The sequence below is a fragment of the Pelodiscus sinensis genome, chromosome 9 (assembly GCF_049634645.1).
Source record: "Pelodiscus sinensis isolate JC-2024 chromosome 9, ASM4963464v1, whole genome shotgun sequence".
Classification (NCBI taxonomy): Eukaryota; Metazoa; Chordata; order Testudines; family Trionychidae; genus Pelodiscus; species Pelodiscus sinensis.
Genome location: NC_134719.1, coordinates 493,387 through 509,008, shown reverse-complemented (window position 1 = coordinate 509,008; position 15,622 = coordinate 493,387). Strand labels below are relative to the sequence as shown.

Sequence of the window (15,622 nt, the reverse complement as noted above, 5' to 3'; positions counted from 1 at the left end):
GAGGGGAGCCACGTGTCCAGTTTTAACTGATAAGTGCCCCGAAAAAAGTTCTAGCTGTATATCACAGATGCGCCCTTCTGTATACGCGCAAGCAGACACAGCCCCTCTCTCTCACACTCTCACACACTCTCACACACACACACACACCCTGCTTTGTGGCACAGACATGTTTCTGGGTCGCTGCCCCCGTTCTAAGCAGAGAGAACAGTGTCTCTCCCGCAGGTGCATTTGAAAATGGGTTTCCTTCCAATATACCTTACCATGAAATCCATCAATGTCCATTTAAGAAAAACAAGGCACCAGTTTACCACTGCACGCGGCGCGAAGGGACGAGCACGGTGCCCATTCCTTCGGCAGGGCCGGCCGCGCGCCAGGGCAGCCCGTGAGGGGCACGCGCCCACCCGGCACAGCGACGCAACACCGAGAGGGGTAACGGAGGTACTTACATCTGTCGTTTCGGTCCTCGGGACTGGACGAGGTCTCCCGGTCCGAAATGAGGCCAGAGACCGCAAAGATCTTTTTCCCCGTGTCATCGACTTTGAGGGAGCCCGGGGAGCTGGAAGGCAGCTGGGCTCCAAACTCATATTCCTTGCCATCGGCATCCGAGAAGCGCAGGTGGGGCGAGTCGGTGTCGTGGCAGTTTTTCAGGCGCTTGGCCGGCGTGAAGGCTGACTGGTAGCTCTCCCTGTCCTCCGTGGAGGCAAAGGGACGGAAAGCACCCACCCCGCTGTGGTTCAACATACTTATGGGCGTGCAGTCCAGGTTGGGGGGTGCAAACTGGGGGTGAAGGTGCAGCAAAGACGGGGGAAAGTCACGGTTGGCAAAGGCCCCTGGCACCCCGCCTTGCCGGTGATACATGGAGGCAAAAGTATATGAGCCATTGGTAAAGGGGATGTGCACATCCTTATCCACCGAGACCGGGACTCCGAAAGGTCTTGGCTGTTGGCAGGGGATGGAAGCGTCCCGGCTGGCTTCCGCCGTGGAGGCCAGGACCATCAGGGCCGGAGATGCCAGTGGGTTGGGAAGGTAGGATGAGTTTTCCATCTTGAAGGCGGCCCGGTGTAAGTCCATCGGCGTCTCTTTCCTCGGCAGGGTCACAAGGGGAACAGTCTTTCCTGGAAGGAAAGTCAAGCGAGGCCCGGGTCTGGAGCAGGCAGATCACTGGGGCATCGTCGCCGTCCCGAAGCTGCAGAGAAACAGAAGGGAAGAGAAAACACGAGCGGTGAGGTTTCCGCGCCAGCTTCTCCTGGAAACTCCACGCAGCGGGAAGGCCACACGCATTACAGCCCACCGGCCGGCAGCGCACCGAGCCGTCTCGTTCAGCCACAGCAACAGAAACCCGCTCTGGTCCACTCCAGACAAGGGAGGGCAAGCCCTACTGAACGCACGGGGATAAAAGACCTACGGGCGCTATAAATATCCCCACGTCAGTTATCTAGGTGTGGCTGAAAACGGAGATGTTCCCCCACTGAGCACTGCAATGCAATGCATATAAACCACATATTATCTACTGTACGGTGTGCCATGCACCCAAATAAACATGCATACAGTTGTTTGCACTGCCTATGGTGCACACGGAACGTGCAATTCGTGTATTTTTCCTCACACGTGATGTATGTGCAGGTACATGCCCATGTGCAAGAGTCGATGTTACATACTCGTGCAATATACACACACAGCACGCACACTTTCTTCTTCTTTTTTTTTTTTTAAAGGAGCAGAGACTTCATCAATAAAATGCCTGGCGTCTCTGACAATATTTAAAATCGTAACGGGTGCCTCTGCCATGCGATCTCTGCAAACGTCTGCCTGTCGGGTCTGGGGCAGTGGAGAGCGGATCGGTAATTTTAGTTCCTAATGCACTCGCTCTTAAGTGGATTTGTAAACTGCTCTGTATCCCCCATTAACATTTAGAGGGAAATGTTAACAAAATTTCTGCCTTGCATTTTGCTCAGCCTCCCAGCTCAACCACATCCATTTGCCCAGCCACAAAGCCCTAGGAGCAAGAGGCAGGGAAAAAAGCCTCCCTTTTGTATCTCTCTGAGTTAGTCTGTTTTATTGGTTTGGTTTGGTTTGGTATGTCTTATCCCAATCGACCCCGGTGCCTTTTCTTCTCGGCTTCCGCTCCCGCCCATTCAGGCCCCAAGCCCTGTCTTACAATACAAGAACTATAACTTTGAAACAATAATCTAGCCTGCCAGAGCTCAAAGGGCTCAGAAAATCATATAATACTAAAAAGCTGTTACAAATTGTCTCTCTTAAATCCAAAGGGTCAAACATCTCAAATAAAACTTACTGAGAGACTGTCTTCCTAATGGAGTGCCTTTTGTATTCCGTCAATGAGGGAGCCTAGGTTAACAAACTGTATGAAATGCAGTCTGCGGTTTTAATGCAGTCAGTGATAACATTTCCTTTCTGCCATCCTGTACCCAAATGCTTCAGTGACTGTTATTAATTGTAAAGATGAGTGGACATCATCTCTCGACTTCCTCATTTGGCACCCGTCCTTACAGACATCATTGCTAAATTACCAGATTATGGATCTCACATTAACAGATTTGCTCTCTTCCAAATTTTAAATAACTTTCCTGTCAAGTTCTAGCCACAGAGAGGGAGAAGCCAAGGGCAGGCTGTTATAGCACAGAACGGCTGGACACACAGGTCACAAAATTGTAAATTTTGGGGTACTGAGTTTTTCTGTCGAGTTCTAGCCACAGAGAGGGAGAAACCAAGGGCAGGCGGTTATAGCACAGAACAGCTGGACACACAGGTCACAAAATTGTAAATTTTGGGGTACTGAGTTTTTTTCAGGCTGTTGTCAAATAATGAACTCACACATACAAATAAAAAAGCACTCACACAGAAATACGTAACAATTAATATGTAAGTCAGGCTAAGAAATCACTGGAAAATATGACTTTAAAAAAAAAGAAGAGAGCAGCACCATTCCTCTCCCCTCCCCCCTTTTGCCACTTTTTCTATTTTTACTTGTTCCATCACCTCACTACATTAAATGTATTTCATAAATTAGAACTCTGGCTACAACACTTGACATTCCTTATAGGATACTCTGAATCACTCCGGCCGCCTTATTCGTTTGCAAACTTCATTATGCCAGGAATAAATCAACACATTACAATATCTCACCCAGCCAAATTTAATTTTTTTTAAACTCCCACTTCCCTCTTCCCTCTCTGTCTCTCTCTCCCCCCCCAACCCCCATTAGCAACATGTACAGATGAGGCTGCGGCGGACCAGTCATTATGAAAATCTATAGTTAATACACTCCCAATGTCAAAATGTCATGGGTTTAAATACAGAACCCAAAATAAGAAAACTAACTGACCTTCTTAATTAAAAAAATATGGATTGTAGGATAATCAGCTTGATGGACCATTTGGGTGGCTGTAAGGTAGTAGGCACAAGGCAAAGTAAGTAACTGTTACTTTTCTGCCTCTATGCTGATTTTTTTTAATTTAGCACCCCGTGCAAATCCAGATTAAAATAACTCCAGCTATTGATCTGAGCAGTGGAATTGACATTAATTTTAGTTCACTTCTCACTTTGCAAAGGGATCAATAGGAAGTAATAACAGCTGACATCCCCACTGAAAGGAGGAAAAAAGACGGGCTGGAGACAGAAATCGAAAAGCAACCGAATAAATCAGCAGCTACTTTTCCACGGCATCAGACAAACTCCAAACAGATTGCAAAAAGTCTTTGTTGAATTAACTACACGAGGAGTGGAGGGAGTAGGGGGTAGGGAGCAATCTATGAGGCTGCATAAGCTGTCTACAAGGCACCGAGGTAAGACCGACAGACCAAAAAACATTGTGATTTTAATTGCTTTTAAAGGACCACTCTGATATACGAAGATTTTTTAAAACGCCTTGTTTAAGGGGTGTATAAATTACCAACATATTATATGTTACTAATTGCTAGGTTAAAGATGCCAAAAGCGAGAGAAATTGAATCAACAGCCTTAACTTTGATCCATAAAAAAAAAAAAAACCACTTCGCACTAAGGAACAACTTTTTATCAGTAATCTCTGCCTCTAATTCGATTCCCCTGTTTCTAAGAGATCGTACGCGGGTTGGAATTAGGTAGAGAGAAAGACAGAGCCAAGTAAGCTAATCTAGGACGGGCTGGATTTAACAGGCAGCACAAATGTTGTGTGAGTGGAGAAAACGGAGCTGGCCGCTGTTCTACGTATAAACCCCTTTTTCCTAACCAGTCTGGAAAGCAAGACTAAAACCCGGGCATATCCTAAAGCGTGAAGCGGCTCAACCCACATCGCTTCTCTGCTCGGTTGAAAGAAAGCAAGCGCACCGCTTTGTTTATTACAACAGGTTGCATTTTTGTGCGCGCTCAGACATTTCCAAACGGCAGAAATGAAAAGAAGGGGACAAATTCACAGTTTTCTCCTTCCACGAACAAACTTTTTCAAAAATGAATTAAGGCGCGATGTAAAAAAGCAAAGAAACTTCAGCAAAAAATAAATAAAACAAAGAGGCAATCAGGACGGGTTTTGAAAAAATCGTAATATACATTTACATTCAACTCCCCCCATAAATGTCAGGTCGGAATGTAGAAATGCGTCCGGCGTAGAAAAGCCAAAGATTATAAAACAAAATCCTGCCAGCTGTTCGGGGATTTCAGTGCGCAAATGGATTATATATTTGAACTACGCTGGATTTCCTCATTACACAAAAATCAAACAAATGCGAGCGAGAAAGGCAGCCCGGCGGGTTACGAAGCAAAGGGAAACCCGTTTATTTTTTAAAAGGTGCCGAAGATGCCGATTGCAGACGCCCCGGGAAGAAGCCGGGTTAGAAGAGAACCCGAGAGGGCCCCGCCACGCCGAGCAGAGGAGGCCGGTCCAGCTGGCAATGGAAAGGGAATCGGGGCCATTTGAAAGCATCGGGGTAGGGACCAGAAATCGCCCCTGCGCTTCGCCCGGCCGCAGGGAGGACGCGGTAGCGGCCGGGGAGATTCTGGCCCGGATTTGGTTCTGCTGCAAACTTCTGGGCAAAATTTCGTCCCGCTCGCAAGGCTGCAAACGAGCCAGGCGGCCGCCGGACGAAGACGGGCGCCTGGGTTTGGGGCTGGGTTTGGGGGGTGGGTTTGGCCCGGTCGCGCCCTCTGGGGAAAATCCCCTTTCCCGATGTTGCAAAAGGAAACTGAAAGGGCCAAGCGGCCAGGGCGAAGCAGGCGCCCGCGGCTGGCAAGGGGGACAGTGAAGGAGGAGAAAGCGGCCAGCAAAGCAACCAGGACTTTCCATCCACCCCCGCTCCGACCCGACCGGCACCTCCTCCGGCTGCTCCTCCCGGCGCCCCAGGCCAAGTCGCGCTCCGCCGGACCCGGGCGGCTGCTGGTTTGGGGAGAGCTGGGTTTGCTCCAGATCCGCTCGCTGCACCCCCCCCCCCGTCCCTGATTATTGTGAACTTCCAGCCTTCCCCCCACAGCCCCTCGGGGGCGGGGGGTGCCAGGGTTGGAGGGGAAACAAAACCCCGCAGCGCGCACCGCCTGCGCTTTCGGCGGCTGCACATTAAACAGGTGTCTCCCCGCCCCCGCCTTCCCCGTTGGGGGCCGCGGGTTTTCAGGGAGCGACCCGGGGATTTCGTTTGCTCGGAAACCACCCACGGCCCCGCAATGCAACGCGGAAAGTAGCGGGAGAAATTCGCTTCCTTCCCCGGTTTCTCCGCCGCGACTTGCCGGGTTCTGGACGCGCGTTCAACGCGCCGACCCCAAACAATGCTCCGAAGTGGGGGAAAGCGGGGTCGGGGCACAAACCCAGGCCGGCTTTGCTCGTCTTTCTGCGGAGCAATGGCTCGCTCTCTCGGGGCGCGGGGCGCTTCCCCACCCGAGTCCGACAGCCCGGGGCGTGCGCCCTTTCCGCGCAAAGCCCGAAAAGAACCGAAACAAAGCGCGTGAGACGCGAGGATGCCCAGCGCCGTTGGCGTTTCGTGCCCGGCACATTTCCTGGGGGGGACAAGCGCCCCACGCCGCTCGCTGCGGAGACGGTGCCTAATGGGTTCCTTGTGGCCAAGCAGATGGGTTTCCCGCATGGAGAGCCGAAGGTGAGGGCTGATTTTCCAGCTTCCAGCCCATCTACAGCCTGGCCCGCTGGAATTTGGGGGGGGGGGGGGAGGGAAGGTTCCTACGCAGGAGGCAGACCGCGGGGTCTGTGGGCTGCCCCCGGGCAGGGCGCAGAAAGTTTCCTGCAGTAGCCGCGCGAAAAGAGGGCTCGATTCCTGTCGCGTCCCCTGGCCAAAGGGGACCAGCCGGCCTTCGCCGTGCGCGCCCCGGATACCGCCGCGGCCCCGCTCCCCGCTTTGCTTTTCAAGCCTAAAGCGCCCAGGTCCCGCCCAGATCCACGAAGCGGGCTCGGTGCAGCTTTGGGGCGAGGGGTCCGGGACGGGAGAGGGGAGCTGCGCAAACTTCCCTCGGGCCCCCCAAGTGCGGGCAAGAGGCCAGGTGCAAAGTGCGCTCGGAACCCCCCGTCCCACGGCGGGCGGGCGGGCGGGGGACCGGCTGCTGCGGATCCGACCCGAAGTTCAGCCGGGCAGCGTGCGGGGGGCGCGCGGCGCGGAGCGGAGCGGAGCCTGCCTGGTTTCCTTTGCAAAAAAGAAGAAAAAGTTTTGTTCGGGGTTTTGTTTTGCAGCGCCCGGGACCATGGAAATCGCGGCTGCCCGGAGCGGATGCCGCCGGGCGAGCCTGGGGCCAGCGAGGGACTCACTCCCCCGGGGCAACAGCGAACTCCGCCAGGGGGTTCACACGGCGCTGCAACCCGGTTCGGCGTAAGCCGGAGCCGCGCCGTTTTCGGTCGCACTTGGAAAGCTGCTGCCCTGGCACCTGACTCCCCCTTGTACCCCCTGGCTGGTCCGGCCGCGGACGGATGAGGCGCCGGGGGGGGGGGTCCTCTCTTTTCTGGTCGCATTTACCCCGTTATCATGATCCGCGCCCTGCCCCCTCCCGGCCCCACTGACCAGCTGCCTCGGCCCGAGGGTGCGGGGCCGCCGGGAGAACAGAGCAAAATCCGACTTGCAAAGTTTGGCTCCTGCAAAGTTCGTCCCGGATCCTGCCTCCCCCGCTTCGCTCGCCAGTACTCACAGTGGAAACGCCTGGGGCGGGGGCGGCGGGGTCAGGCGCGGGGGAGCCGCAGCGGGGCGCGGGGCATGGGAAGTCCTGGGCGCTGGAGTCTCCCGCGGCGCGAGCGAAGGCGGGTGCTGCCTCGCCGGGCTGGCTCTAATCAGTGAATGAACCTCCACTCTCCGGGGGCTGGAGCCGCGCACACACACACACAGCCCGGCGGAGCACGAATACATTAGGGCACTGGGGGAGCATGGGAAATGGAGTCCGCAGCGCGGGGCCAGCCCGGCCCAGCCTCCCCACGGACCGCGCCCTGCGCACGCTTCAGCAGCGAGAGCTGGTGGAAGAGCCGCGTCTGCACCACGGGCCTGCGCCCCCCCCCCCCCCCCCCGGGCTGTGCCCACCAGCGCGCCCGGCCCTGCGGGTGGGTCGGTCTCCCACGCGCCACGTTCCGCGCCCGACAGTTGTGACTCCAGCCACAGAGCACCTGGCACCTCTTCCAGATGCTGGGCCAGTCCGCGGAGAAACCCCGCAGCCATTCAGAAGTGGTAACTGGAGGGGCACAGCCCATCCCCCCAGCCCATGAAACAAAAGGCAGGACTATGCGGCGCTTGAAAGACTAACAAGCTGGTTTCTTGGGTGATGAGCTTTCGTGGGCCAGGCCCACTTCCTCAGCTCTACCGCTATCCTATGCTCCTGGGTGTCATAACAAGGCTTCAGCGGGATACAGAAGAAACTTAAAAACCAACTAGTCTGGTAGCACTGTAGAGACTAACAAAACATGCAGATGGGATCGTGAGCTTTCGTGGGCACCGCCCACTTCTTCAGATGTAATAATAGTCAGGCGCATTTTGGTTCACACACCTCACACACGTAGCCACTGCTCCATTCAGTGATGTAGCCCCACAACAGCAGGGGGAGGCAGGGGCAGGTTAAAAACACTATGCAAGGGGGAAAGATAGGCATGGAGAGTATAAAGGTCCGTCTACACTAGCCCCTTAGTTCAAACTAGGGAGGCTAATGAGGGTGACCAAAGTTGCAAATGAAGCACCAGATTTAAATATCCCGCGCTTCATTAGTATGTTCCCGGGCGGTAGCCATTTTTGGAAACTGACTAGCCCAGAATAACCACCTTCATCTACACGCGACAGCCAAACTGGAGTTCGAAGTAAACCCCTGACTCGAATTAGCTGTTACTCCGCGTGGAATGAGGTTTAACAGCTAATTCAAGTTAAGGGGTTTACTTTGAACTGCCATTTCGCTGCCATATGTAGACGAAGGTGGTTATTCCGGGCTAGTCAGTTTCCAAAATGGCTACCGCCCGGGGACCTGCTAATGAAGCGCGGGATATTTAAATCTGGCGCTTCATTTGCAATTTCGGTCGCCCTCGTTAGCCTCCCTAGTTTGACGTACCCTAAGTGACATGCCCAAATCCATGCAAAAAATCAGTGGCAGAGCAAAAAAAAAAAAAAACTCAGGTCCTTTGCCACTCGGTTGTTTTGCTAACTATATGCGCACACACACATTTGTGCCTGTTCACAAAGGAATTATATAATTCCCCTACATCAGAAACTGATATCAGAGACATTTATGCACTGATGGAGGGGAATAATTTTTTAACATTAAAAAAGTCAGGTCTTTCCTTTTTTTAAATCAAATAATACAGCGACACGTTGTTTTGCTCCCTCTTATCTGACTGCTCATCAACACTGTTGAAGAGTAATGGGGATGTGTTTGCTATCCGCTCTTTATTATAGCAATTTGGGTTGTTGTCTCATGTGAGTCTGCATGATGTGAGTCACACACCTGTGTGTTCCTGTCATCCTCACTCTTTCATGGAGAATAGCAACAGCTTTTGTGCAGGGTTACTACCGTTGTCTAGAGCTTCAGTTTTGTTTCACTATCCAAGTGTTACATAGGAGCCCAAAGTCAGTGGGAGTTTGGGGTGGGGGTGGGGGTTAAGAAATGCAAGTTACTCTCCTGACACGTTGCAGACCACAAGTTTGCTTCTCTTCTGGCCTGAAATCTACCCACCCTTTTTACAACACCTCCGACAGACCAGGTTTCTTAGCTAGTCAGCATGGTTGTGTGCCGGATGCATGATTAAACCTTAAAAGGCTAAGTAGCCAAACAAAGCCTTTCTCCTTATGCTTAATATTTCAAAATAAAAATAACCTCACATTCCAAGCCTCTGAAATCAGCAAACACCTGTGCCTAAGGATGCTGCACATGCTTTATTTGCACTTTCCTACTTCCGCTGCTCCAGGACCTGCTGTAGGCCATGTCCTGGCAGAGCAATGCAGATGTTGGTACTCCAGGAAATACGCGTGCGACTGTTTGGAGGTGTCTGCTCCACCATTTCTTACAGCATGTGGTGTGAGTCAGAATGGTCCTTGGACAGACAGCAAAAGGCCTTTGTATTCCCTGGATTAGCCCGCAGCAGGCCAGGCTGGGAGGCAGGGATTATTCCTGGCTCTGTGACACACTCACGGAATGACTCACTGCGTTGCCATTTGTAAAATGCGGATAAGGATGCTTTGCAAAACTCTTTTACCCCCATGGAGGGAAATCACACCCCGTACCACCCAGCTGTGCTGTGGCCGGACTCATTCTCCCTGGGCCGGTGTACAAATAGGAACCTCCACGCACTGATCCGGCCTCCAAGCCCCTCCCACAAACCCCAGACCATCCAATCAGGAGTGCCCATGCTCTGAGGCTGGTGCGGAGTTGTGGCTTGAAGGGGGATTCTGGAGCCACGTTGGCACTGACACGGAAAGACCAGCAGAGGCCCCTGACGGAGCCAGCCTGGAGTGCGTGGATTGCCTGGGGCCGCGGGGAGGGGTTCTAGGACTGGAAGAGTGGCTCCCCCTGCCCTGGACAGAAGAATTCAGGGAAATCTCCACGAGAACAGCCTGGCGCCCTTCTCCCTCCTTCCAGGCAGCTTATTCTTGTGGGGGCAGAGCTACAACGTACACCAGGTACTTCTGAGGCATCCGTCGCATCCTAAGAAGTGATGCTCGGGCCATGGAGAATTTGAATGCGTGCCACGTTTCACAGCACCCCTCCTCTCTGGTTCAACCTTTTCCTGCCGGGGTTCCTCGTGGAACCCGACTGGCCGCCTCCCAGGAATGCCTCGTGCCCACGGACGTGAACAGCAGCCAGATTTTCAGAAGGGGACACTGATTTTGGGGCGTTCTCAGGGTGCCCCCTTTAGACAGCTAAGGCTGGAGAGCATCCCACACCCTCTAGCTTACTGGCTTCAAGAAATCCGAAGTGAGGTGTCTTAAGTTGCACGGCCAACTTCAAAGGCTGCTCAGAAGACAATTAGCCTGCGTGTTCTGCCCAAATAAACACTGAGTCCTTAGCAAGAGGGCAGCCTGGGTGGGGCAGCCGATGGACACCGTTCTCTGTGCTCGTGAAGGCGTCAGACGTTCAAGCTCGAAGAACTGCGTTCAAGGTTTGGTATCTCCAGCCTGGCGGGAAATAACGCAGTGTCAGGGAGCTGGTTTCCCGCTCGCTGAGCAGATGCATGGAAAGCGGTTCGACGTGCGGCATCACCTGCCCAAGGCAGACGGCCGCGGGAGACTTTTTCAAACGCTCACCCCACTCCTACACGTGTGTAAGCACATGTGCAACTTGACACAAGAAGTAAGTATGTGTGCAACTTGACACATGCCATGTGAGTAACGGTGCATGTTTGATTGTTGGCAGGATCCAGGCCACAGACAAAGGATCTTTGCAAATAATGAAACATTGTAATTCTAGATTCCCTTTACGGAAGAAGGCCGGGTACCTCCAAAGTCCTGAGATAGTGTTCTACTGTTATGTAAAAATTGGTCTTTAACCATTCCAGCTGAAGCTCTTTTGTTCTCATGTTCCAGCTCTCTATGCACCGAATCTAGCTATTTGTAATAGCCACCCTTTACCCCTGCTTACGGTTGAATTTCTGCAACTGAAATATACATTCAGAACCATCTAAAATAAAACAGTGCTTTTCATGTTGCTCACTTCCAACATCTTTTTTTTTTTTTTTTTTTTTTTCCAAACCTAAGCTGCTAAAAAAGCTGCAAAGGCAAACACACACACAAACACAAGGGTGCTCTTTTCAAGGCACTGGTTTTGCAAAGAGCTCCATACCGAGAGGAATGAACAATCAGCTCCTACCAGAATTACTCCTCTGGATTCATATGTATTACCCACATTTTAAATAATGGTATGGCTTTGACACACAGCAAGGAAATCAAGTTACAAATCAACACATCCCTTCCAGAAACATTTACAATTATTCTTTGAGAAAAACACGACTAATCACATAAGAACATACTATGTCCGTATCTTGAATACTGCATACAGTTGTGGTTGCCTCGTCTCAAAAAAGATATCTTAGCATTGGAAAAAGTTCAGAGAAGGGCAACAAAAATGTTTAGGGGGTGGGAATGGATGCCATATGAAGAGAGATTAAAAAGACTGGACTTTTCAGCTTAGAACAGACACTATGAGGAGATATGCTAGAGGTCTATAAAATCACGACTGGTGTGGGAAAAGTGAATAAGGAAAAGTTATTTACCTGTTCCCACAAGAACGAGGGGTCACCAAATGAAATTAATAGGTAGCAGATTTAAAACAAACCAAAGGAAATATTTCTTTGCACAACACACAGTCAACCTGTGGAACTCCTTGCCAGAGGATGTTGTTAATACCAGGACTTTAACAAGATTTGAAAAAGAACTAGAGACATTCATAGAGGATGGGCTAATCGATGGCTATTAGCTAGGATGGTGGGAATGGGTGACGGGGAGGGATCACCTGTTCTGTTCACCCCCTTGGGGGCTTCGGGTATTGGCTGCTGTTGGCCTACAGGACACTGGGCTGAATGGACCGTTGGTCTGACCCAGCCTGGCCATTGTTATACTCTTATGAGAACAATGTTACTAATCACATTCACATTACAGTTTACGAGGACAATTATAGAATTCTGGTTTAAAAATGTTTTAGGATAATGTCATATGTTCAGGTAGGTACAACGTTCTGAAAAAAAATGACCTTTTCAGTGTAAATTTCTTACTCTTGTTCTCAGCCAAAAAGCAATTACAACAATTTTGTAAGTTTGTAGAGTTTCTTAGTATGGAAAAAGGGGGCAATTCCTCAGACACAGTTAATACCAGCTGAAGACCTAGTGCTGTGTTTTAGACTTTAAGAAAATCGCTTTAAAAAGTGCAGGGGGATCTTGGTTTTGTGGTTGCATATAATTAGTTACAACACGTAGAGTAAAAAAATACAAACTTGGCACTTATCTTCTGTGAGAAATATCAGCAATGGCAAACTTGAGAAAATTACTGAATTACTATCATTAGATTGTTTAAAAAAAATCCTTATCTGTGTTACCAATGAAGGTCCTGATCCTGTGATCAGATCCATGAGCAAGGACTCTCACCTCAACCAACAAAACTCCCTTGAAGTTTGGGCCAAGTTTGGGCCTATTGGGAAGGAAAGAATTTGCAGACCATACCGCGTTGGCAATAACTCTAGACTTGCCTTTGTCACTTTTGTTCCCTTTCAAGTCAGGGATAGCTGTCAGATCCCCAAACACTAGCAGAGGGATGCAATGTTTGGATTGCAAACACTGCACACAGGATGCTAAAATCTGAATTAAATTAGCATATGCAAGACCTGATCCTACAAAGATATATGCACGCGCTTAACTCTGTGCACACTGACGTCAATGGGACAGCTCAGGGTGTGCCCAGTTCAGCGCATGTGTGAGAGAGCAGGCTCAAAGCCTTTGATGATTTGTCATGTCTGCATACCAGTGCCTAGAACAGCAGAGCTCTGCCCCTGACTGGGACCACCATACAAATAACCAGCACAGTAATAATTAATTGAATTAATTAATTCTAATGTTATGAAAATATTTCTGCTCGACCTCGTGTATGTAATTCAAAAAAGAAAGTTAAAGTTTGTCCCTACGCGACTGGCGAGCGTTCTGTTAAGACAGTTTTTCAACCTTAGGGTCATGACCCAGGACTGGGCGGGGGACGGCGGGCGCTGGGGCTCGTGGCTGCAGTGGATCAGGTGAGCAGTGGGGGTGCTAAGGCAGCTCCCAGCCTGTCCTGGCTCCACAGACTCACTGAGCCCCAGAAGCCCAGCTCCTAGGTGTGTGTGGGGAAGAGCGCTTAGGGCTCCGCTCATTGCCCCTGCCCTGCACACTAGCTCCACACTCCCACTGGCTGGGAACCTGCTGCTGGGCACAGCATGGTCTGCGGGGCCAGGAGAAGCAGGAAGCTGCCTTAGCCCCCCTGCTGCACCGCTGCCCGGGAGCTGCTCAAGGTCAGCCCCTCTTCAACTTGGTCATGAGAAAAAAACTTTGAAACCTGCTGGGTTAAGAAACAGAGACGGTTTCCGTGAGTGAGGGAAGCATGCAGGGTGTGGCGCTCTGGACAGATCTGTACACAGACTGAGGCCAACACCCATCTGCACTAGAGGGCTGTGTCTAGACTGGCCAGTTTTCTGGAAAATCAGCCACTTTTCCGGAAAAACTTGCCAGCTGTCTACACTGGCTGCTTGAATTTCCGCAAAAGCACTGACTTCCTACTGTAAGAAATCAGTGCTTCTTGCGGAAATACTATGCTGCTCCCGTTCGGGCAAAAGTCCCTTTTGTGCAAAACTTTTGCGCAAAAGGGCCAGTGTAGACAGCTCAGATTTGTTTTCCGCAAAAAAGCCCCGATCGTGAAAATGGCAATCGGGGCTTTTTTGCGGAAAAGCGCGTCTAGATTGGCACGGACGCTTTTCCACAAAAAGTGCTTTTGCAGAAAAGTGTCCGTGCCAATCTAGACGCTCTGTTCTGAAAATGCTTTTAACAGAAAACTTTTCCATTAAAAGCATTTCCGGAAAATCATGCCAGTGTAGACGTAGCCGAGGTGTAATAGTCTAGTCCAGTGTTTCTCAAACTGTGCTCCACGGAGCCCGAGACATCTCCGGGGCTCTGCGAGGTCGACAAACTGGAAACGTTGATAGGTACAACACATATAATCAGTGGACCACTGGGGCGCCACATACATTTTTAGGCATGTAAAGGGCTCCGGAGCCCAAAACGTTTGAGAACTGCTGTGCTAGTCGATTAACCGATTAACCGATAAGTAAAAGGTCGTAGCTTAATGCTGTAGACTACACACATTCTCCCCTCTACTTGCCAGTACTTTTTTCAGCAGCCTAGTGCAGTTCTGGCTTGAAAGAGGTGTGGGCCCTACCCCTGCTGCGGCTCTGCATTTCAAGTTCTTTAGGACCCGGGCGGGTAGGCAGCCCAGCTCAGTTTTGGCTCACACCGGGTCTGGGAGCTCAGACCCACCCTAGGGTGTGTCTAGACTGGCAAGATTTTGCGCAAAAGCAAATGCTTTTGCGCAAAATCTTGCCTCCTGTCTACACTGTCTGCGAGTATTTGTGCAAGAACACTGACTTTGTAATGCATAAAATAAGTGGTTCTTGCGCAAATACTCTGATGCTCCCACTCAGGGATAAGCCCTCTTATGCAAGTATTCTTGCACAAGAGGGCCAGTGTAGACAGCCAAGTTAATTTCTTGCACAAGAAAGCCCGATGGCTAAAATGGCCATCAGAGCTGTCTTGCACAAGAGAGCGTCTACACGGGCACGGATGCTTTTGCGCAAAAGCACATGCCAGTCTAGACGCTCTTTTGCACAAACACTTTTAACCGAAAAACGTTTCCATTAAAAGTATTTGCGCAAAATCATGCCCATCTAGACGTAGCCCTAGACAGGGCTGCTGCCACTCTGTGCTGCTGCCTCTGTTTCAGAGGCAGCAGTGTAGGGTGATAGGCAGCTGGCCCGTGAGGGGAGCTGGTTTTTAAACTGGCGCCCCTCACAGACAGCTCCCGCCTGGCACCCCGCACTGATCCAGAGGCAGCAGCGCAGAATGGCAGAGGGCTCCTCAGAAGTGGGGCCGGAGCGCACTGGCTGCTGGCCCCACCTCCGGGAACTATAGAATAGTCGAGTAACCGATAAGAATTCGTGAGGTTAACCGACTATTCAATTAACTGATAGTTAACATCCCTGGTCTACCCAAGCCCTGGGAGTCTCCCGGCCTCCTGTAAAATGGAGTTAATGTGCCAGAAAAGTGACAATGTAAAATCGGCCCCAGTCCAGACTCTGTTCTCCTCTCGTTTAACCCCAACGGAGGCCCTGGGCTTACTGGGTGAGTCCACACTTCAAGGCAAGAACTGGAAGCCACTTGGATTTTCCTGTCTCAGCCTCAGGCCAGCTCCGCAAGGGCCCTGACGATGAGGCTTTTACCTCTGTAGTTGGGACCGTTTTTCTGATCTAAGCAGCGGAGCTGGGCTTGCTCTAGTGACTGACCTGTAGTTGCGGGCGTTTGCCGTACTCCCCTCCCAGGGGTGCTGTTCTCTGCCAGTCCGTGCCGGGCGGTGTGGTGGGGGCTGGCGGGAACAGGCTGAGCCTCCCCACTGCATTCCAAAGGTCTGGAATTCAGAGCAGGCCACCATGAGGCTCCCTGTAGGAG

General features: G+C 51.3%; 1 protein-coding gene across 6 annotated transcripts in view; it reads right to left on the bottom strand.

The window, feature by feature from the left end:
* RNF220 (ring finger protein 220) overlaps positions 1-7,310 on the bottom strand; it is a 330,094-nt gene extending 322,784 nt beyond the window's left edge. Inside the window, exons 1-2 of one of the 6 annotated variants that reach the window (XM_075935811.1) lie at positions 7,114-7,310; positions 447-1,186 (exon numbers count right to left, since the gene is read on the bottom strand). In XM_075935811.1, coding sequence (XP_075791926.1) covers positions 447-1,071 — 625 coding nt within the window. In that variant the 5' untranslated portion in view covers positions 1,072-1,186; positions 7,114-7,310. The remainder of the gene's footprint in view (positions 1-446; positions 1,187-7,113) is intronic. The other 5 variants (XM_075935812.1, XM_075935807.1, XM_075935809.1 and 2 more) reach the window with 5 other exon arrangements.
* Between the last annotated feature and the right edge of the window lie 8,312 nt (positions 7,311-15,622).